The sequence below is a fragment of the Cetorhinus maximus genome, chromosome 3 (genome assembly GCF_964194155.1).
Source record: "Cetorhinus maximus chromosome 3, sCetMax3.hap1.1, whole genome shotgun sequence".
Taxonomy (NCBI): Eukaryota; Metazoa; Chordata; class Chondrichthyes; order Lamniformes; family Cetorhinidae; genus Cetorhinus; species Cetorhinus maximus.
Window position 1 is genome coordinate 50,177,836 of NC_135881.1, and position 24,685 is coordinate 50,202,520.

The following is a 24,685-nucleotide window of genomic DNA, read 5'->3' on the forward strand; positions in this document are numbered from 1 at the left end:
GGGTATCCTATATTAGATTTCAGGTGCCTATGGGAAAGAAACACAACCCACTGCTTCAGTTAAGGTGTGTGCCCAGGACACCTACATAACCAGGGCAAAAGAAAACAGAATGCCACTCCAGCCAACACTCTTGATTGAAAGCCACCCGATATAAATTTTACATCTGGTGTACACCTGGTAATATTATGGAGCATGGTGAGTACAAGAAAAATATCTGTTATGCTCCAGGAATAAGAGATGCTGATTTTTTTTTATTCATGGTATTGCTAGCTAGGCCAGCATTTATTGCCCATCCCTAATTGCCCTTGTTCAGAGGGCATTTTAAGAGTCAAATGCATTGCTGTGGGTCTGGAGTCACATGTAGGCCAACAGATTTCCTTCCCTAAAGGACATTAGTGAACCAGATGGGTTTTTACAACAATCGACAATGGTTTTATCATCAGACTTTTAATTCCAGATTTTTATTGAATTCAAATTTCACCACCTGCCGTGGTGGAATTCAAACCCAGGTCCCCAGAGCATTACCCTGGGTCTCTGGAATACCAGTCCAGTGACAATACCACTATGCCATCACCTCTTCAATCAAAAATGCTGGTTAACTGAGATGTTTTATCCAATGAGAAAGCTCTGGGGTGATCACACAGGTGTAGAGGTCTGGAGAGGTGTGGGAGCAAATGGCTCTGAGGGGAGATGGTGCTAATGAGCAGTGGGAGGCTTTTAAAAAAAATTTCATGGGATGTGGAAGTCACAGGCAAGGCCAGCATTTGTTGCCCAACCCAAATTGCCCTTGAACTGAATGGCTTGCTAGGTTCTTGCTGTGGGTCTGGAGTTACACCTAGGCCAGACCAGGTAAGGATGGCGGATTTCCTTCCCTAAAGGACATTAATAAACCAGATGGGTTTTTACAATAATCAATAATAATCATGATCACCATTACTGAGATTAGCTTTATATTCCAGATTTATTAATTGAAATTAAATTCCATCAGCTGCTGTGGAGGCATTTGACCCCGTGTCCCCAAAGCATTAGCCTAGGCTTCTGGGTTACTAGTCCAGTGACATTACCACTACACCACCGCCTCCCCACCAGAGCGAGGACAGGCTGCCAATAACTATCGTCAGTGAGTTTGACATGTCCTATCAAAATACAGACCTAACCCCAGAATTCCGGTTAATAGAGAATTCCGATTGATAGAGTGCCGGATTACAGAAATTTTATTACTCAGTTTACACCTGATTGCATACCAAAATGTGGGATCGGAGTAATTGGAATTTATCTTCTGAGACTGTCTCCTCTCATTTACATGCTGTCCTCAGGAACATCATCTGAAAGCACAATAGGCTCCTCACGTTTGCTGATGATAAACATGGACGACACCCAGTTCTACCTTACCACCATCTCTCTTGACCCCTCCACTGTCTCTAAATTGTCTGACTGCTGGCCCTACATCCAATACTGAAGAGCAGAATTTTCCTCCAGCTAAATATTGGGGAAACTGAAGCCATTGCCATTGGTCCCCAAAACAAATTCAATTTCCTAGCTGCTGACTCCATCCCTCTCCCTGGCATCAGTCTGAGGCTGAATCAGACTATCTGCAATACTTATGTCATACCTGGCCCCAAGATGAGCTTCCAACCAGATGTGTGCCATCACCAAGACTGCCTACATCCACATCTGTAACATCACCCAACTCTCCCCTTGCCTCAGCTCACCTGCTGCTGAAACTCTCATCCATGCCTTTAGGCATGAATATTTCAATGCTCTTCTAGCCAACTCCCATAAACCAGAGTTCATCCAAAACTCTGCTGCCTGTATTCAAAGTCACAGCAAGTTCCATTCACTGATTGCCCATTTGCTTGCTGGCCTACATTGACTCCCTGTCCAGAAAATTTTAATTTCAATTTTAAAATTCTCTTCCTTGTTTTCAAATCCTCCTAGGCTTCACCCCTCTCCATCTCTGTAATCTTCTTCAGCCCTACTGCTGTCCAAATATCTGCACTCCTTCAATTGTGGTCTCTTGTGCATCCTCAATTTTCATGGCTTCACCATTGGTGGCCAGGCTTTCAGTTGCCTAGGCCCTAAACCTCTCCACCTCTTCATCTTTCTCTCCATCTTTAAGGCTTTCCTTAAAACCATAACTCTTTGACCAAGATTTTGTTCATTTCTCCTAATATCTCCTTAAGTGGCTCAGTGCCAAATTTTGTTTGAAAGCTTTCCTGCTAAGTGCCCTGGGATTTTTAGTATGCTAAAAGAGCTATATAAATGCATGTTGCTGTAGAATAAGGTATGTAATAAATATCCAATATTGGTGTCATACCCGGCCCCAAGTTAAGTGTTCAGATTGCATGGAAGCCAATGCCTCTTAGGGGTCCCTCTTGCTAAGTAAGGAACACTAAAATCAACTCATGGCACCACTGATCTGTCAAACCTCTATAATTGTGGGAATAACTACTAAGAGCACACATCTTTAACATAATGAAACATCCAATGATGATTGCCAAAAAGTGGCTGAGATGGTGGGCAGTAGTTGCTGTTAGAGTTAAGGAAAGTAACAAAAATTGTGTTGAAGGGGCAAGCTTGAAGAAAGCTTTTGAAGGTGTGAGAAATGCAGCAAAATGGATGGACTTGGGAAAGCAATTCTAAAGTGGAGGGTGAAATAGTTGAAGACATTGCCACCAATGCTGGGATGAGGCACGGACAGAGTTGAGTCAAAATTGCAAGATTGGAGACCAACATCAGAGAATTAGGCTTAAAAAGGTTGCAAAAATATGGTGGTGCAAGACTGTAATACCAAGCTTGCCTGTCAAAAATGTCAATACTCGATCTTTTTTAAAAAAAAGAGTACCAGGTTATTATACCGGTTGAAAGCTGCTCTGGGAACTCAAATTATTTTATAATTTGAAGTGTGAAACACTGTATCTTCATGTCAGGCTTTGGCATGTCTTTAGTTCTTTATCAGAGAGAAATATCCCAAGAGCTTTACAAAAAAGGGATGAGATACTGAGCAGAAAGTGAGCAAGGAGTGAGGGGAACTGCTTTTCCTTCCATTTCACTATTGCCTTACCTTCTGTGTCTCAGAGCATTCTTATACATTCTGGTAATTCTCTTCAACCTGCCAGGCTAAGCACAGAGGAATTACACCTCAATCTGTTTGAGATAAAATAACTCAGTGCAGACCAGAAATTAAATTTATTAGCAAAGGATGGATTTGTTTTCTTTCTAAAGGTTATTGATGGCAGTTGAAATTGGAAAAGTGGGGACATGCATTTTTTCAAGTTTTAATACTTGTAAAGAAAGTTATCCTGATTATCCTGCCAGCGCAGACACAATGGGCCAAATGGCTTCCTTCTGCACTGTAACAATTTTGTGATTAGAAGGTGTGACCATAAAAGATCTTGACAAAAGGACTGATTAGAAAGATTGTGGAAAGCATTCAAAATAGCGAAACAAACCCAGATAAAAAAGGATAGCCAAATTTGGAAAAGAAAAGCTCAGCACTTTTAAAACCACAAAATATGTCAGTTATTCTTCCAAAGTGTTTGCGAAGTGTTTTCAAGTGTGTAATATGTGCTAATGCCAAGTGTTTGTCATTTTTGAAACAAAGTAAGAGTAATTTGTATGAAACTTGTCAACAGAGGCAAGGAGAAAAGAAAACACTTGAGCATCAGCTATAAGAAACAGACACTTACAAATTAGCTCAAAATATCCTTACTCTTAGTTTCAGGACACAAATCTATGGTTCTTAGCCATAACATATAATGACTGTACAGATTTCATTCGCTTTTTCAACATCAAAAGGAACCAAAGAATTGCTTTAATGACACTTGGCATTTTGGATATGTTCAAGTACACAACACCCCGACACATGGCACAATGTAGGAAAAGATCCAGATTTTAGGAAGTTTAAAAGTATATATTAAGCTGTCTTAGGGCATAGTGGGAAAATGAAATTCCAATGCATAGCCAAGCTATGGAGATTATGAAGTTTCCAAATACAACTCACAGCCTGTACTCAGCCTGGACAACACCACAACTGCAGCTCCAATTGCTACTGTTATTGCTGCTGACAGTAGAACTACAAAAACGACGCTCCCAAGACACTTTGTAGTCGTATAAGACAAAAATGGAATTTGTGCCAAGAAGAGGATATTGGGTAGGCATGACAAAAAGCTTGGTCAAAGAGTTGGGAATTTGGGGAGGAGCTTAAAGGAGAGAGAGGTGGAGAGGCAAAGGGGCCCAGGGCAGACTGCTGGAGTGTTCAGGCTATACAACAGAACCCGCAGCCACCAATGTTTACCTCCATCCCTGAGGTGAAAAAAGGAATGTACAAGAGCAGAAGAAGCAGAAAGTTATGGAGGGTCTTTAGGGCTGGAGGAGGTTACAGATGTAGAGAGAGAGTCAAGGTCATGAAGGAGATTAAACATAAGGGTGAGAACTTTAAACTGGATCTGTTGAAGAACATCGAGCCAATCTATGTCAGTGGATATAGGGGATGATGGATAAGTGGGACTTGGTGTGTGATTAGATAGAGCAGCCGAGTTTAGGATTAGTTGAAGATTATGGAGGACAGGAGACCAGCCAGTGGGCTACAACAGTCAAATATGGAGGCAATAAATGCAAGGATGAGAATTTCCACAGCAGATTGGCTGAGGCTTGGGCAGAGACAGATGATATTAAAAGAGGTGGAAGTAGGTACCTCTTGAGTGGAAAGAATATGTCGCAATAAGTATGTTGCTCAAGCCGAGATAGTGGCTTCTGTAAGGGATGGAATCGTGGCAGAAGTACGACATTTGTGGTGGTTGTCAAACATTACAACTTTGGTTTCCCAATATTTAAGTGGATAAAGTTGCACCTCATCCAGGACTTATGTTTGAAAGAAGTCTGACAGCACAGGGGCAGAGGGGGTGTCAAAAAGGTGGTGGAAAAGTAGAGCTGGGTGTCATCAACATACTTGGCCTCCCTATAATTGAACAATTAAGTGTGGAATCAAACAAAGACAGTGTAACTCAGCTAGACAATGGAAGCGAGACTTTGGAGGAATAGTGACTGGCTGTGGCTGCAGTGAAATTGAAAAGGGAAAATGGACCACTGTTCTAGTCGCAGGTTCTCATTTGTGAACTGGTCAGGGCTAGTACAGTACTGTGGCAAGGTCAGAATCCTAATTGGAAAAATTCAAAACAGCAAGAAACATCAGCATAGATTTGAAAGCAAACAGAATATTCAAGTGTTTGGAGAAGGAGCAGCAGTTTTCAAGGACAAAGGGACTCAAGCTGGGTTTTTTGAAGAGGGTGTGGTGATGACAGTTTTAAAAGGAAGGGGCCGATGTTTGAGGGAAGGGAACCATTTATAAAGTCAGCTATCGTGGTGGCCAGGAATCAAAGCCAAGTGAATCAAAACAGCTTATTGAAAATCTAGCCAAGGGAGGGGGAAGTGGTGTTGGGCAAGGTGATCCTAGAGAGGGCATGATGGGACTAAGGAGATAAGCTAGAAAAAGGTGCAGGGTCAATTCTAGAATAAGGGAGAGGCAAGGGGTGGCGGAGTCAGCAGATGCAGCTTAACGAATGGTTGCTCCCAAATAAGTCAATGAGTTCCACATAGTTATTGTTGGAGTTGGGGGTGAAGTGGCATAAGGAACGCTGGATAGTGGAGTCACAAAGATGATGGTGTCTTATCTTTTCTCTCCAAGATTATTGGACATTTTTGGCAGCGGGAAATGAATTTGATAGTTCTTGTGTTCTAGCCAGTTTCGGTGATGGAAGGCTAAATCAGTAGTGCACCTGATGTGCTCAATTCACTTGAAGGAGCAAAGAGTCCATACTAGGAAATGTGAGAGAATAAATGTTTTACTGGAAAAGTGTTAATGATGAATCTAACAGATTGCCTGAGCAGGAACATAGAGGTTACGGTGTTTCCATATACCTGTTACTCACATTATTCTAGATGGTGCATGATGTGCGTTTGGTGGCTGCAAAGAAACCTTGGCAACTTGCTATGTGAATCCAATAGATAGTACATATTTACATCTGAGTCAAGAAAGTGATTGAAACAATGGTCGTTGATACCAATAGGTAAGTATGTCTGAGTCTCCAAAAGCAGTAACATATAGTTATGTATGTCCTGCACTATACCCCTGATTATCAACAGGAGTTATAAATTGAATGAAGGATATACAAATCATTATAAATGAATGATAAAATTCATTTCATCTACTGTCCCTTACTTTTAGGCTCCTTTGTACCATTATACAAGTATACAAATATATGAATTAGGAGCAGGGGTAGGCCATTCGGGCCCCCCCCCCGCCCCACCCCGAGCCTGCTTCTGCCATTTGATAAGATTCCGGTTGATCTGACTGTGACCTCAACTCTACTTTCCTGTCTACTTCCTAAAACCCTTGACTCCCTTGTCAATCAAGGATCTATCTAACTCAATTTTAAAAATATTCAATGACCCTGCCTCCACTGCTCTCTGGGGAAGAGAATTTCACAGGCTAACACTCAGGGAAAAAAAATTCTCCTCATCTTCATTATAATTGGGAGACTCCTTACTTTTAGAGGAGAAGGCCAGTTGTTCTGAAAGCCAGACTTACCTTCTTGTCCAGGGCAGAGGTCAGGAACTCAAAGTCTCCGCAGGTTTCAAAGATTTCACGCACGTGCAGACCCAGAGCAGGCTGACTGTGCGCAATTCAGCATTTTTAAGTTCTTTGGACCAAAGCTGGGCCTAGCATGCCTGTGCATAGAGGAAAACGGTGCGAACACCTGGGTCATGTGACCGGGAGTACACCACCATTGAAGACAAGAGTTCTAGGCAGGGGACAGGGAGTGGTCCCAAAGGGAGAGGGGACAGGGAGAGGTCCCAAAAGAAGAGTCCCAGACAGGGAACAGGGACAGGAAGAGACCACAGTTAAGTTGAGAAGTAGGAAAAGGGCTGCAGTTAGCAGACTGGGAAAGGTCCCAAAAGGAGAGGGGATAGGAAAAGGACCCAAATGGAAGTCCCAGGTAGGGGACAGCGGCAGATCCCAGTTAAGGAAAAATGAGAGGAGCAGAGAAACAGGCTCCAAACAAGAAAAGGGTTGGGATTAACAGGCTTTAAGTGAAGAGGGCTCAGGAGAAGTCCTGGCATTCGAGGTAGGTTCAAGAGAAGCCCTAGTAATCGGAGAGGGCTTGTGAGAAGCCCTGACGATCCAAAATGAGAGCTGAATGTTGGTGATTCTGTGCTGCAGGCCGCTGGGGGAAAGGTACCCCTTTAGAGAAGTAGTGTTCTTCACAGCACGGCCAAAGAGCTGAAGCTGTGCTTATGAGTTGGTGCTTGAGTGCTGACTCGGGAAACTAGGGGAACTGAATCTCAGGAGACGAGATTGAAAGCCTGCAAGGTGGGCCGTTGTTGATACCATTTGAGTTGGTGCAACTTTTGGAGAAAATTTCCAGGCTATATCTTCAAAGGTGAAGACTGGAATCCTTCATGAGGGATACAGAGTTTCAGTGAGATTGGTTGACTCACAGTGTTTACTGACATCTGGATGGGTTGTTGAGAAATCCATGGACTCTGTCTTGGTCAGTCAGACCTGCCATTTATTGTGAAGTGTGGTGTGTTCAACCACAGTTTGCCTGTTTAATCATGTGTACCTCATTAACTCTGAATGTTAAAGTATAAGATAGATACAGCAAATGGCTTTGTCTTTCTGACCTTGTACAGTAAAGTTTATCTTGGCTTGTTCAAAACCCATGGAATCTTGTGGCTTTATTCTATTAGCAAGTGTCCTCAATCTCAAACTTTGTCTGCTTTAAACAAAACATTATCTGTCCCTAACTGAATTTTACCAAAAACCTGGGGGTCTGGTCAAGGATCATAACACAGTGCATCTAATTCCCTTTACAGCTCAATTTTTCTTGGGGTCTTTCTAAAGGATATATAATAAACAATTTGGGTTCTGGTATCACAAATGCAAACAGAATTCTGTACTTTTGTTTTAGGCGATCCACAAAGCCACAAAAATGCTTCCAATATATTGTGATGTGCTTCTGTTAGCTTGTCATGTAAAGAAGTCAATGCAGCTTCCCTTCACGTTTCCTCTCAGTTTACATTTTTTTTCAAATGGCATTTGTACTTGTTGCTTATTGAAGTTAGTTCACTGAGGAATTCAACAAAGACCAAATATTGAGTGGGGAGGAAAGAAATTCTGTCAAAAGCTAGAGTTTCTGAAATGAGGCAAAGAAAATGACAGAATGACGTGTAAGTCAGTCAAATACTTTATGGCCAGAATTTTCGGGTCGGTGAGCATGGGCGGGGCCCGCTTGCCGAGGCGTGAAATGACGCGCAGTGATGTCGGGCGTGCGCCCTGACGTCAGCGCCCGACATTCAGATCTTCAGTTCAGTGGGCGTGCACTGGAGTCGGCTGCGCACCTGCCAAACTGTCAAAGGCCATTTGAACATCAATTAAAGGAATTAACGGAGTTGCCTGTCCGACCTTAAGGTTGGCGGGCAGGTGAAGAGCCCACGCGGCCTTCGCATTTTTCATGAAAGCTCATCCATGGGCAAGGTGAGGTTTCATTAAATGTTTATAAGTTGAATGAAACTTTTTATTAAAGCCCATTGACATGTCCCAGCTCATGTAACACTGTCACATGAGGAGACATGTGTTAAAAAAAATTTTTTGTTTCTATTAAAATTTTTGAAAATCAAACTAATCTCCCCAAGGCAGCTCTGTGCCTCAGGGAGATTTCTGCGCTCTTTCACGTGTATGCACGAAAGTGTGCAGGCCCCGACTCTCCCTCCTCCCCCCCCGCACATACAGGGAGCGCTCAGCACTTCCAGTTGCACGTCAAGCTGTGCAGACCTTTATTGGCCCATCCACATAAAATGGCGGTGCTCAGCTGATCGCGGGCAGTGATCAACTGTGTGCCCACTCGCACCCATCCAACACCCCCAGCGGGGAGAAAATTCTCCCCTACAAAATGAGAAATCATATGGAAATCAAGGATTGACAGTCATGGGCCTGTTATTAACAACCAAGCTTCTCTGAAAAGTTAGTAATAAGTTTGGTTGTTGGAAGCTTTTTTATTGACCTAGATATCGCTGTTATAATAATACTGAGGTGATGAGCACTCGTTATTATAGGCTAATCCTACAGCAACTTGAAAGGTCATGAGAGGGTGGATAGATTCTCCTTAGTTGGAAAAGGTCATTGCCTCGCATTTCTGTGGTACAAATGTTACTTGCCAGTTGTAAGTCCAAGACTGAATGCTGTCCAAGTCTTGCTGCAAGTGGGAATAGACTGCTTCAGTATCTGAGTCACTGAATGAAACTGAACATTGTGCAATCAGCAGCAAACATCTCCACTTCTGACCTTATGATGGAGGAAGGTGATTGATAAAGCAGCTGAAGATGGTTGGATCTAGGACATTACCCTGAGGAATTCCTGCAGCAATATCCTGGAACTGAGATGATTGGCCTCCAATAAGCATGACAATCTTCCTTTTTCCTAGCTATGACTAGCCAGCAGAGATTTTTTGCTTTAATTTCCATTAACTTCAATTTTACCATGGCTTCTTGATACTACATTCAGTCATATGAGTTGAACTCAAGGACAGGTTCGACCAGATAGGAGCAGGTCTGAATTGTGAACTCCTTTGGAGAGTTGGGGTACCTGTTTGGAAAGGTATCATCCTTGGACAATTTGGGGAGATAAGGTGCCCCTTGGGATTGTTAAAATTAGGCATGAATGTGCATAAAAAGTGCATAAGCTCACTAGCTGTCAAGTTCATTGGAACTGTCAGGAGTGTCAAAATGAACTGTCAAAGGCAACTATCAAGTTGTCAAGGAATTTAAAATGCCTGCCATTTAAATCTTTGAAAAAAATGTCTGGAGTGTTAAAAAAAATGCTTGCTATTTAACTCTGTTTGTTGACATAAACCTGAGGGAGACCATTACTACATTAGTGCTGCATGACTGATTTCACAACCTTCCAATATCACAGTAGGGTGCCTTCCATTTCACATTTTGATTGACAGCTCCAAGTGATTAAAGACACTTTGAAGTGAGACTATGAATTCCAAAGTTTAATTTCATGAGAGGTTAAATACTTGAATAAATTGTCTGTTTTTGTAAGGATGTAGTTGAAGGAATGTAAATGTAGTGAATGACTTTTTATGAATGACAGCATTTAAAAAAAATGTCTGCAAGAGGCACATCGACCTTTAGTTTATTTAATTTCAGCAAGGGTCCTGAGGTCTGCCCATGGTGGATACTGGGTGAGATGGCATAATAGGTGCAAGGGCAAAGGGTGATGGTGGAGATCATGGGTTGGCAGTAAGTTGTTAGAGGGGTTATAAAGGGCCATGGAGGTGGGTATGAGAGCATAGGTTTGCATGGAGGATATGAGAGGTTATGGGGGGTGGGTGTAGAGCAAGAGGTGGCATGGGTTGGCATGCATCAAGAATGGGGAGAGTGCGGGGGCTGAGAGGGTGTGAAGGGTGAGACTGGAGAGCTGTTTTTTGTTTTATTGCTTTCTTTTAATTCTTGGACACTGTGCTGGGCCACCAAGGCAAGCATTCCACCCAACCCGCCATCACACCCAGCAGCCTCTGCACTTGTTCCAGGGCAGCAGGCCCGACATCCAGAGAATCCCGCCACCTCGGAACGAAACTCTGACCCTCCAGGACACTTTTTCCCAGGTCAGGTTTGTGGAGCCCAGAAAAAATCCCAACTCTGGGAGCGAAAATCCAGGCCATAGTTCCTCATTCACCCCCTCAATGAAAATAATTTTTCTCAGTTTACCCATAATCAGACTTCCAGATGTCACTCTCCCCTTTACTGACTACTCCTCTCTAAGTGCTATTCTGAGTCAAGTCCTTGCTGCTGCTGCTTCTAACTCTGGGAGAACGCTGATCCCCAGGCCTACACCCAAGACATTTGACAACCTCCAGCCCTCTTGCTTCAGCCCCAATCCCTCAACCTCTAATCACTTTCTCTCTCAGGATCGCCATCCCAGAGACCCCCATCTCTCCCTCTGATCCACATTCCCCAACCTCCATCTCTTCCCCTGATCCACATTCCCAGCCTCCATCTCTTCCTCTGATTCTCATCTTACAGTCTCTATTCCTTCCTCAATCCTCATCACTCCCTCAATCCTCATCACTCCCTCAATCCTCATCACTCCCTCAATCCTTATCACTCCCTCAATCCTCACCACTCTCCCATCCCCATTTCCCTGTCTCCCCTTGATCCCCTGTCTCCCCTGGATCCCCAGTCTCCTTTCTCTCTCCCCTACTCCATTCTCAAGCCCACTCCCAATTTCAGAGCTCCCACCCCTTCAGGCCCCATCCCACTCGATTTCAGAGCCCCTCCATTTTCAGAGTCTCACGCATTCATTGTCTCCCCAGATGGGTACCGATGGAAAATTTAAGTAGTTGATCTCTCAGGCTGCTGAAGGCACAGCTCAGGAGAGGATCCCCCACTCATTCTGGGAAACTCCTGATCATTCTGGGAGGGTTGGGAGCCCTGCAGTAGCAGCTGCTGCAAACCAACCAGAAGTGGAGGGGGCTAGTTACATATAATTTTCAGTGGTCCATGCACTTCTGTTAATATTCATAGCGCCATATACATGGTGGTGGTCTGATCCAGAAGAAACCAAAAGATTATGCTTCAGATGTAATTTAAAGATGTGACAGCATAAGGGCAACAATCTTTGGAGGCGTTAGAGAGGCATTTTGATTGCTTTTGCCAATGCTGAAGAGAGAGAAGAGTACCAAGCAAAACTAAACTGAAAGGAAACCTAGGGCAGAATTTTACATCCTGCGGGCCCATGCGCGCCCGACCTAATCGGACATAAAATAGCACGTGATGACGTTGGGTGAGCATCCCAACGTCATTGCGCACTCGTGCAAGATTTCGGTCAGCGGGCGCGCGCGAGAGTCGACAGCACGCCCGCTGACAATTAAGAGGCCTATTAAGGGCATTAAAGTTTCAATTAGCGGTGATTTTTCGCTGCCCGTCCGAAGTTACAGTTGGCGGGCGGGTGAATCTGCCAGGTGGCCTTCGGATTTTTAAGGAAACCTCATCCAAGCGCAGGATGAGTTTTCTGATATCAATTTTTTAAAATTAAAATGTTTGGGCAGAATTTTTATTATCTATATGTTTAGGTGAGCGAGCCCGATGTGTGGAAATTATTTTCTGCATTTTTACATCCTTATTTCTTGGTTTTAAACTCTTCAGCTCCCTGAGACAGCTTCAGGAAGCTTTCATTGCACGCTCCCCTGCGCCTGCGCTGACGTCAGCGCTCGTCCTCCTCCCACCCCCACCCCAGCAGCATTGAGCCTTTCAGCGCCGTTAATTGGCCAACCAGCGTGAAATCGTGGTCGGGGGCCGATTGCGGGCGGCAGGGCCATTTCCCAGCCACTCCCGACGACCCAAAAATCCTGCCCCTAATGTGTGGGCATAAAACATTCTCTGCTAGCAAATGACGGGACAGGTCACCACCCAACCACCTGCCTGATGGCTGACAAAGTAAAGGCAGCTAAAAAGCAGTGGCCTCATTTTGTCATCACGAGGCATCCATTGCTGGAAGGAGGTGAAGACACAGTTGAGCGTGCAGTTGATTGTTACTGCTGTTGGCAGCGCCACCCTATGGTGCATATTAGCTGTTAACAGGGTTTTAAACCCACATAAAAAAATCTGTGCCTTGCAACCTTGAGAGTCCACTTCAAATGGGAACACAGACCAGCAATATGTGGACAGAAGTATTGAGAAATTGTGTGGACCATGAGGACATCTTCAACATATTAAAATTAAGTTTCCAGTTTAGGTGGGAGTTGCCTAAAGTGGTCAAGCTCTCACTCATATGTAACATGTTAAATGGGCGGAGATCTGGCAGAATGGATGGTTGTGCCGCTTTCTGAATGGGCATACTGACTTTACACTAAAAATTCACCTTACTGTCTCAGACTCAGAATAGCTAAAAAAGTTTTTAAAAAAAGAAAATGTTTTATTTGTTAGGCATCTAAAAACCAGATTTGTTACACTTTACATGCAGGCTCACAAAGTCTGCACTTTCCTTTAGACCCTTATTGTAGTCAGGCTAAAAAAACTCACCACATCTTATGAGAAAAAAACTGTTTGCAGCAAATCTAAAATCTTACTGATTGTTTTAAATCCGTAAAATACACACCCTATCAGTGAAGCATGGGTTAGTGTCTACGTAACTGCTCCACTGGGTGGAGAAGCTCATAGCAGGGACCAGCTAGGCACGTTCCAACAAGGAAGAAGGAAAAAAATACTAAAGAGCATGAGCCACAGGGATAATCTTACTTATTTATATCTTCAAGAATTTAACGGGAACAGACAAGATAAACATTACTAGGTTTGACACAGTCACAGATTCTGTATAGCATCAAACTTAAGAAGAGGGTTGGTGAAAATTCAGTCGAGATTTAAAACAGAGGGTGGGTGAATGTGTAGAATGGACTGCACTGTATGAGAAGCAGTGGAGGCTGATTACATCAGCAATCCTAATGCAGCGTATTTCTTTGTGGCTGATGAGAGAGAGGAATTGTTATATGCTTTCAGGCAGCCCATCTATCTCTTTAGGGCACAGCTCATGTCTGTTGAGACAAGAAAGATGAGGCAACAAAGCACAAGAATTTATTGAGATTCAGAAAACACGAGCATGAAAGTTGGCATTTTTGATTGTACAAAATCAACCATGACATACAAATAGCGCCTGCAGGAAACAAAGAGCTTTGAGGCAAGGCGACAATCCAGGTTTGTTACTGGCAACCAACAATCTCATCACAATTTTCTTTGAAACTTAGCAGCTTTGAGCATGTAGACTGCTAAGGACATAGAGAGGTCATGTTAGCCATCTCTGATTTGGTGAAGAGAATCATGTTATTTACTATGCCTTGAAGGCAACCCAACTATTCAACTGTATCACTCAGAAGCTACCCACGTCTTTTGAACTATTGACTGCTGCTAGATCCATGCTTGATCCATCCATCAAGCTGAACATGAAGCTTTTTTTGTTATGATTCAAATAATCCATTACTTGGTATCAGTATCAGTGTGTACAGGCCATGATTGGTGTCAGACTAAACTGATGTGGCAATTAGTCAATGAATTTGTTCACAATAGTGCAGTCAGCCAGTTGTATATCAATCATGATTTCTCAGCAGTGAGAAAACTATATTTTTGTTAAAACTAAGTCTTTAGTATTACACAAGACATTTCTCCACAGACACCATTGGATAAATCCTGACAGTCAAGGTGAACATGCGTTGTTTTATCCAGTGAGCAGCTTACCATAGAAACCAAGATGATCCCAGGTTTGATCCCCAGTCTGCCAAGTTAGGTAATGTCAGCCAGAATAATGCTAGTGCCACTATTGAAGTTGAATCAGTGATTTTGTTGAGGGAAGGAGAAACCTCAACCACAGTTCCCACTCCTGATCACTAGACAGGACCTTGTGTTAGATATAAGCATGTGAACATCAATATTTTGCATTTATTCTACTATAACAGAAGGCAAATGACAGAAGCTGAGAACAAACTTCTATAGGGAAACCAAGAGACGGTGACTGGAGGCTTGGTTGCAGAGGTTTTTAAAAGTGGGCAGTGAAGTAGCCAAGAGGTTGGTTTTCTGGAGGAATCTCCATAAAGTAGGGCGAGAGTAGTGGGGTTGAGGAAGAAACAAGAACCATGGATCAAAGGACACGCAAAGGAATACAAGTCAGGCACAGTTATGGAACATTTGTAGAAGTTAGTGAGGAGGATGCTGCAGTAAAAAATAAAGACGTTTCATTTATATAGCATCTTTCATAATCTCAGGACATCCTCAAGTGCTTCACAGACAAATTGGTATTTTTGAATCAGATTCACTGTTGTAATGTAGGGAAACACAGAGGCTAATTTGGGTAGGGCAAGGTCCCACATGCCACAGTAACATTGTTATGAATACGAGGTTTTATAAGATGGTTATGTTTTAACTGTCTCTTTGAATACAAGGTAAAATGGAGTAAAGTAAAGGGCATATGACATGCTACTAGTTTTACCCAATGATAAACCTGGGTGGCCAGTTTCCATTGCAACAGGGGACCCAGGGCAAGTGTTATTGAAATCCACATGCCATACTGAACACCTGAAAACAAAGCACAGAGCAGCTGGTTTTACCAGGGGCAAACTTACAGACTTTCAGGGTCTCGCAGATCCCAGAGAGAGGAGACAGGAAAGCAGAACACAAGAAATGGGAGCAGGGGTAGACTGTACGGTCCCTTGAGACTGTTCCACCATTCACTACGATCATGGCTGATCTTAGGCTTCAACTCCACTTTCCTGCCTGCTCCCCATATCTCTTGATTTCCTGAGACAGCAAAAATTGGTCTCTCCCAGCTTTAAATTCAATGATGGAGCATCCACAACCCTCTGGGGTAGAGAGTTCCAAAGATTCACATCCCTTTGAGTGAAGTAATTTCTCCTCCTGAGTCATAAACAATTGGCTCCTTATTCTAGGACCGTGCCCCACCAGCAACCCCACCGGTGATTTAGATTAGTGCAAACAGTCTCAGCATCAACCCTATCAAGCCCCTTCAGAATCTTGAATGTTTCAATTAAATGTTCCCATTCTTCCAAACTCCAGGCAATACAGGCCCAATTTACTCAGCCTCTCCTCATCGGACAACCCCCTCATCCCAGGGACCAATTTAGTGAACCTTCACTATACCTTCACCTCCGAGCAGCAGTAGCCACTGTGAGCAGAAGGGAAAAGGCTGTTTTCTGTTAGCTACCAGGTAGCATGCAGATGGGAGCATGTTCTCTGGTCAAAGAGATGGAAACTGTGGAAATTTAAGGGCACTGGAAGATTTGCCCTAGCAAGGCCAGGAGAAGAAATCATCGGAGCTGGGCCTTCTGCTGGAAGTTCAGGGATTCTCAAGAAGATCGAGGGAAACAACTTTGGACTTAGGACTCAGCAAAATGGGGAGAAGTAAGCCCACTGGAAGCTGGGAGTAACTTTGGACTGGTTCAAAGACTATAAATACTATAATTTAAGGACCCTAATTCTGTGGAGAATGCGGCATAATGTATAAATGGGGCGTGGGGATATTGGATGTATTACGATACTAATAAGGGATATCTCTTCTGTAGTTCAGAGTATTAGTTGCGTACTAAGTAATGTTTACTTAATGCTGATTTTAGTTTGTCTGTTACAGTAAACATCTTAAAACTTGAAATCTGTCATGTGATCCTTTTAAGTTGGTCACTGGGAATTCAAATCACTTAAGTTATCGGTCTCTACAAGGATTGCAACAACATAAATGACCAGATAATTGTTTTTAGTCATGTTGTTTGAGGGATCTGTGGAGAGAGAGACAGAGTTAACATTTTGAGCCCATATGACTCTTCTTCAGAGCTCTTGGGCTTGAAACATTAACTGCTTCCCTCCACAGATGCTGCCAGACCTGTTGAGTTTTTCCAGCATTTTCTGTTTTTAATTCAGATTTGCAACATCTGCAGTATTTTATTTTTATCTTAGTATGAAAATAAGTTTCAGGGCCAGAAGTAAGTTAGGTGCTGTACAGAGTAATGTTGCAAAGATAGAAGTGATATAAAACAATAGACTAGATGTTGGAAATCTGAAATAAAAGCAAAGTGCTGGAAAAACTCAGTAGATCTGGTTGCATCTGTGGAGAGAGAAAAACAGTGTTGAGTCAAATACAACTCTTCTTCAGAACTGAAGGTAAAAATGTAGCAGGCTTTATGCTATAGAAAAAGGGTCTGAAATTGTTGAACTCAACGTTGAGTCCTCAAGGCTCTAAAGTGTCTTGAGGTAAGTAATCTCACTTTTTGAATTGGACATGAGATTTTCGTTCAGCTCTGGGTTGAACAGGACACCAAGTTTGTGTGTTCTCTGATTGTGTTTTTATTCATTCATGGGATGTGGGCATCGCTGGCTAGGCCAGCATTTATTGCCCATGTTCAGAGGGCATTTAAGACATTGCTGTGGGTCTGGAGTCACATGTAGGCCAGACCAGGTAAGGGAGGCAGATTTCCTTCCCTAAAGGACATTAGTGAACCAGATGGGTTTTTACAACAATCGACTATGGTTTTATGGTCATCATCAGACTTTTGATTCCAGATTTTTTATTAAATTCAAATTCCATCATCTGCCATAGTGGGATTCAAAGTCAGGCCCCCTGGGTCTCTGGATTACTAGTCCAGCGACAAAACCACTACACCATCACCTCCCCCAATTCAAGCTAAGTGGACAGTAAGGGTACATTTTGGAGCCTGTGACAATGGAGCAGTCACAGAATATTTTTGATGAAAAAATAAATTTGCTGAGTGGCTTGCTGACAATTGCCATTAAACTGATACACATACAATAACTGCTTAGAAAAGGTTCTAGAGGGAAAGTGCCACCATACCACAGCAAGCTCTTATTGCCTTCAGGAGGAGGGGGTGGAATACTAAAGGAAGGTAATTAGCAAAAAAAGGACAACGTTCTTATACCTGTTCTTTAAGGCGTTCCTGTTGTCCCATGATTGCATTTGCATGATGGGGATATTTCTGTTTCAGGTGTTCCAAAAAAGCCTCTCGTTTTCTATCCATTTCCGATGGCTGCATTCCCAATATTTCTTTTGAACTGCGAGCTCCACCTACAGTGTGCCTTCGTGGGATGTTTCGAGCAATTTTAGTATTTGAAGCACGGTTATTTCCATTAGCAAAGGTTTGCTTTGCTTTAATACGCTCAGCATCATCTAATGACGTTACACGCAAATTCGTTTTCACTTGATCTGAAAAATAAAAGAAACAGAGTTCAAAAATTAGGCAAGAACATTTGCATTTTCCTCCAGCCACAGTGCACTTGCTTCTTGTCCCTTTCTTTATATTTGACCCGAATACACACCACCTATGCACTCCAAAGGGACCGTTCTCTCTACGACATTCTGGCCATCTCTTATATCATCCCCAACCCCGGCTTCCCATCCTGCGGCACCTTCCTGTGCAAGCCCAAGAGATGCAACAGATGCCCTCCTCTCTTCCCAGCATCTAGGGCCTCACACACTCCTCCTAGGTGAAGCCAATATTTACTTGTATTTCTTTCAATTGAATATACCGTATTCGCTGCTCACGCTGCAGTCTCCTCCACACTGGGGAGAAAAATGCAGATTGAGCAGATAAGAAGAAACTGTTCCCACTCATGAAAGGATCGAGAACAAGAGGGCACAGACTTAAACTAATGGGCAAAAGGAGAAAAGCAACATAAGGAAAAACTTCTTCATGCATTGAGTGGCTAAGGTCTGGAATGCACTGCCTGAGGTGTGGGGCGGAGACAGGTTCAATCGAGGCATTCAAAAGGGAATTAGACTGTTACCTGAAATGGAAGAATGTGCAGGGTTACAGGGAAAAGACAGGGGTGGATTGCTCTTTTGGACAGGCAGTGCCGACACGATGGGCCAATGGCCACCTTCTGCGCTGTAACAATTCTGTGATTGTGAAAAATCTGCCTAACTCACCCTTAAAATATAATCAATCCCCACTTGGGACTGTGTCTTTAATTTAAGGTCAAATGAAGGGAGTCATGTGACCTGCCTGACAGCTAGAGTTTAAAGGGAGCCCAGATTGTTTTACTGGGAAGACGGCAAAGGCAATGGCAGCAGACTGTGAACTAACAGTGGATAGACTGCAAGTCTCTAAAGTCTCAGAGAAATGTTAAGAATGTCGAGTTGTAAACAGTTGTGCTTTAAACTGACCATTTACTTCCCAGATAAAAGAGAGTTAGGGTCTCACAGATAACTAATCAGCCTCTCTACTTGGACACAATGCCCATGTGATTCCCATGGTGATAGCTTTAAGATGGGGAGGGTACAGAGGAGGACATTGAGATATTAGGTTACAGGCTTTCTTAAAATATCACTGAATGTCACAGCCAGGGTCTGGGAGAGAAGGAGCAGTTAGAGGCCAAAAGTCTCCATGGTCTACAGCATAGGAATGCAGGTGGAAGCTCGTGCTCAGATTGAAAAGACCAAATTCATGAAGAGTTGAAAAAAAGCTTAAGAATTCACCTAGCTTCAGCTAGAGGAAAGATTCTCACTGTGAAGGAGAGTTCTGGGGTTCAAAGTTACCAGACTGAGGAAGGAAAAGAACAGAATATTGCTGAAAAAAGAGACATGCTGTCAAAGCTTTCCATCTTGTACTCATCAGGACAGGCGCCAGAATACCAAATTTCAAAGGGAACTGCAATTTACACTGCATGAGAAAAGGGTGCCGATTGGTTGGCAAGTCAACTCTGGTTGGTCGAGGGGCTGCCATTGAGAATGCACCAGGGAACCGTAATCCTTCAAGCTTTTGGTAAAATTCAAAAAAGGCAAGTCAATTCTGATTGGTCAAGGTGTTTCCAAGGGGAATGCACCAGGGAACAATTGTCTCCTATGCTTTTGTTTAATTGAAAGAGGGAAATGCCTGGACATATTTTTTATATTTGGAGAGGCTCTGCCTATGAATATATGTAGCTTCTAGCAAGCGTAAGTGAGCCTGACTGATAATCTTAAATTGGTTGTTGGTGTAGTTCTTAGTACGTTATGGATTGTTCAGTAAGTGCTGTCCAATCACGGAATCACATCTAATGTTGGTCACTATGTCCTGAGCTTTGCAAGCGCGGGCTGGTTGAGTATGGTTAGTGCTCTGCCTTTGGTGAAGAGTGAGGGAACGTGCTTTTTGATACTATCCACCAGTCATTGGGACAAACAGCCTATATACCTGACATCACACCAGCACTGAAATTCAATCACCACATTACTCATTTGTGTGGTAGGCAGAACATCTTTTTGGCTTGACAGCAACATCCTGTTAGTGGAGAATACCACACATGTTGCGACTACATAATAGCAGTGTGAAATGGCCAGCTTCACCTGTTGCTCAGATTTTTAAGATCCCCTACCCTTCCAGGGTAATTTGAGGTAAACTGGGCACTCTTCAGGACCGAAAGTGGCAGCCCTAGGCCCATTCATGAGTTTGCGCGATATGCACCAAGCAATGCTCTGATCGGGGTAGCCGTTATCCCCAGGAGAGCTCTGATGCGCTCTATTTCATCATCAAGCTTGCAAGGTGAGCAAAAGGCTCAGGCCCTACTTACAATAGTTACCCAGAAGTTACAAGAGGTTTTAATTCTTCTAACTTTTTCTAAGTAACTATTGGTGTAACCCTGGCAGAACCACCTGAGGTTTGCGATTTAAACCGCATTTTCGGATGGTTCCCAGTGCAGGGCAATTGTCCAGAGGACATGTGCACTTCTGGACAATTATCGTACAAACCCTTACCTGGGAACTTCCCAGAGGGATTCCGTGACATATCTTTGAGGTACCCCCCCAAATCCGACGCTGGGGAGCTCAGAAGTTACGGGCCAATATAAATTTTTCACAGGTTATGTCAAAAGGGGTGAGTTTATCCCATGAACCCAATCTCTGCTGCCAAGCATAGTTGTTATAAACATACAGTTAATTTATGCCACCAAACACAGAACAATAATTGTGGGACAAATAGGCAAAAATGAGTCACAAGTGCTGATAGAACTTCATTTCATATAATAAAGTGAACAATGCAATTTTGCAGAACACTATCTGGTTTAACTTCTGACCATGGGTCTGCTTTTCCCCTTCATGTGTCACATGATACTGCTCCAGTCTGAGCAGTTACAGGCTTTGTACAAGAAAGTTGGTGATGGCTCCCAGTAAGTTATTAACCTGTGCCACTTTTTCCAGCAATCTTTCATTTGTCCCATTGCAGTTCACATGCAATGACAAAAGTCAAGGACTGACTATTTTTAGAAGTAACGAATGCTCTATAATTGAGGGACTAGAGATTGGTCGAAACCACAAATAACCTCGATAGGTTTACTGACTTCAGCTCTCAGTCCTTTTGGCTAACCACTGTCTGACTCAGTCTACACCCGAATCTGTTCATTCTAATTTAATTGATGCTCGTGTTTCAAATGGGGAAGTAACCATTCTGCCATGTGCGCAATCATCACAGCAGCAATAACCCACTTTAAATCAGGTCCAGTAGATTGCTGAGCTCATGAAGCAGAGGCCCCTCAAGTCCACAGGTCTGCAACAGGTGAGGCGGTGGTATAGTAGTATTGTTGCTGGACTAGTAATCCAGAGACCCAGGTAATGCTCTGGGGACCCAGCAGATGGTGAAATTTGAACCTAATAAAAATCTGGAATTAAAAGTTTAAAGTCTAATCATGACCATGAAACCATTGTTAATTGTCGTAAAAACCCATCTGGTATATTAATGTCCTTTAAGGAAAGAAATCTGTCATCCTCACCTGGTCTAGCCTACATGTGACAACCACAGCAATGTGGTTGACACTTAACTGCCCCCTGAAATGGCCTAGCAAGCCACTCGGTTGTATCAATCCGCCAAAAGGAATGGAATCGGACAAAGCAGCTGGCATCGACCTAGGCACTGGAAACGGCAATGACATACCGAATGCTAACCACCCTGCAAAATCCTCCTTACTAACATATGGGGGCTTGTGCCAAAATTGGGAGAGCTGTCTCACAGACTAGTCAAGCAAGAGCCTGACATAGTCATCCTCATGGAATTATACCTTACAGATAATGTTTCAGGCACCAACATCAGGTGCCGGCACAGTTGGGAAGGAGTTGCCCTGGGAGTCCTCAACATCGACTCCAGACCCCATGAAGTATCATGGCATCAGGTCAAACATGGGCAAGGAAACCTCCTTCTGATTACCACATACCACACACCCCCTCAGCTGATGAATCAGTGCTCCTCCATGTTGGACATCACTTGGAGGAAGCACTGAAGGTGGCAAGGGCACAGAATGTACTCTGGGTGGGGAACTTCAATGTCCATCACCAAGAGTGGTTCAGTAGCACCACTACTGACCAAACTGGTCAAGTCCTATAGGACATAGCTGCTAGACTGGGTCTGCGGCAGGTACCAACAAGGAGGAAAAACATACTTTACCTCATCCTCACCAACTTGCTCACCGAAGATGCATCTGTCCATGACAGTATCAGTAGGAGTGACTACCACACAGTCATTGTGGAGACCAAGTCCCGTCTTCACATTGTTGTGTGGTCTAGGAACTCAAGGCCATCAGGCGCTGTGGGTCATCATCAGCAGCAGAATTGTACTCAACCAGAATCTGCAACCACTTGGCCTGGCATATTCCCCACTCGACCATTACCATCAAGCAAGGGGACCCTGGTTCAATGAAGAGTGGAGGAGGGCATGCCAGGAGCAGCACCAGGCATTCCTAAAAGTGAGGTGTGAACCTGGTGAAGCTGTAACACAGGACTACTTGCATGCCAAACAGCAGAAGGAGCAACTGATAAACAGAGCTAAGTGATTCCACAACCAATGGATCAGATCTAAGCTCTGCAGTCCTGCCATATCCAGTCCTGAATGGTGGTGGAGAATTAAACAACTCACTGGAGGAGGAGGCTCCAAAAATATCCCCATCCTTAATGATGAAGGAGCCCAGCACATCAGTGCACAAGGTAAAGCTGAAGCATTTGGTACAATCTTCAGCCAGAAGTGCCGAGCGGATGATCCATCTCGGCCTCCTCCGGAGGTCCCCAGCATTACAGTTGGCAGTCTTCAGCCAATTCGATTCACTCCATATGATATCAAAAAACGGCTGAAAGCACTGGACACTGAAAAGGCTGTGGGCCCTGACAATATTCCAGCAATAGTACTGAAGACTTGTGCTCCAGAACATTCTGTGCCCCTAGCCAAGCTGTTCCAGTACAGCTACAACACTGGCATCTACCCGGCTATGTGGAAAATTGCCCAGGTTTGTCTTGTGCACAAAAAGCAGCACTAGCAAAACTGGAGTCAATCGGAATCGGGGGGAAAACTCTCCGCTGGAATCATACCTGGTACAAAGGAAAATGGTTTTGGTTGTTGGAGTTCAATCATCTCAGATCCAGGACATCACTGCAGTAGTTCCTCAGGGTAGTGTCCTCTGCCCAGCCACCGTCAGCTGCATCATCAATGACCTTCCTTCCATCATAAGGTCTAAATTCGAGATGTTTGCTGATGATTGCACAATGTTCAGCACCATTTGTGAACTGCTTCCGTATCTGAGGAGTCACGTCCAAATGCAGAAAGACCTGGACAATATCCAAGCTTGGGCTGACAAGTGACAAGTAACATTCGCACCACACAAGTGTCAGGCAATGACCATCTCCAATAAGAGAATCTAACCATCGCCCCATGACATTCAATGGCATTACCATTGCTGAATCCCCCATTATCAACATCCTGGGGTTACCATTAACCAGGAACTGAGCTGGACTAGCCATATAAATACTGTGGCTACAACAGCAGGTCAGAGGCTAGGAATAGTGCAATGAGTAACCCACCTCCTGACTCCCCAAAGCCTGTCCACCATCTACAAGGCACAAGTCTGGAGTGTGATGGAATACTCCCCACTTGCCTAGATGAGTGCAGCTCCAACAACACTCAAGAAGCTTGACACCATCCAGGACAAAGCAGACCGCTTGATTGGCACCACATCCACAAACATTCACTCCCTCCACCACCGAAACACAGTAGCAGCAGTGTGTACCACCTACAAAATGCACAGCAGGAATTCACCAAGGTTCCTTAGACAGCACCTTCCCAACCCACGGCCGCTACCATCTAGAATGACAAGGGCAGCAGACACATGGGAACACCACCACCTGGAACTTCCCCTCCAAGCTACTCACCATCCTGACTTGGAAATATATCGCTGTTCCTTCACTTTCGCTGAGTCAAAATCCAGGAATTCCCTCCATAACAGCACTGTGGGTGTACCTACACCACATGGACTGCAGCGGTTCAAGACGGCAGCTCACCATCACCTTCTCAAGGGCAATTAGGGTTCAGCAAGAAATGCTGGCCTAGCCAGCAATGCCCACATCCCATAAATGAATAAAAAAACAGGTATTTATGTTGAGCTATTTATCTGAACATGTGACTTTCCCAGCGGTCCAATTTGGCAGCTCCAACGAAACATCACTACTGGGATCCAATGCCATGTGTCACCGGGCTATGTCCCTTTATATTTGAAAATGTGATTTTTCAACTTTCAACTGACTGGAAATTTTGCAATTTGAAATGAGACAGAATTAACTGCTTAACACGTGAGGCCACATTCCAAGGTGAAGGTGAGAAACAACAAATCACCCTCAGGAGAATATGATGAGAAAGGCATTTCCTATAACCCTGACACATGTCGAAACTCGTAACTGTCTAAAGAAGAGATATTAAAAGTGCAAAGTACTGGACATTGGAACAATGGCTGCCACTGACAGATCCACTCAAAACCTATTGGAAATACACAATGGGTGAAGTATTTCAAGGCAAGACTGCCCAGCCATTTGAGAGAGATTGCCTATTTCAAGAAGAACTCTACCAGAAACCTACCTGTGAACTGAGATCTCGTCATAATTAAAACGTCTTATACATCTGACTGCATCCAAGAAACCAGCAAACCCAAATTAACCACAGCATTTTAAAATCTACTCCTCAAGGGCAATCATAAGACTTAACTGTTTAAACCTGTACCTTTTCTTTATTGGATTCTAACTCCCCTTATTTCTGATGCCTGTGTGTGCGTGGGCCCAAATGATTGCATGAGGGCCAAACACTTGTCATTTCGTTTTTATCATTTT

General features: G+C 43.7%; 1 protein-coding gene across 7 annotated transcripts in view; it reads right to left on the reverse strand.

Moving 5' to 3' along the window:
• The window catches only part of LOC144678302 (sickle tail protein-like), a 599,821-nt gene that overhangs the window by 303,462 nt on the left and 271,674 nt on the right, over positions 1 to 24,685 (reverse strand). For all 7 annotated transcript variants that reach the window (XM_078538135.1, XM_078538149.1, XM_078538129.1 and 4 more), the window contains exon 2: positions 17,499 to 17,782. In XM_078538135.1, coding sequence (XP_078394261.1) covers positions 17,499 to 17,782 — 284 coding nt within the window. The remainder of the gene's footprint in view (positions 1 to 17,498; positions 17,783 to 24,685) is intronic.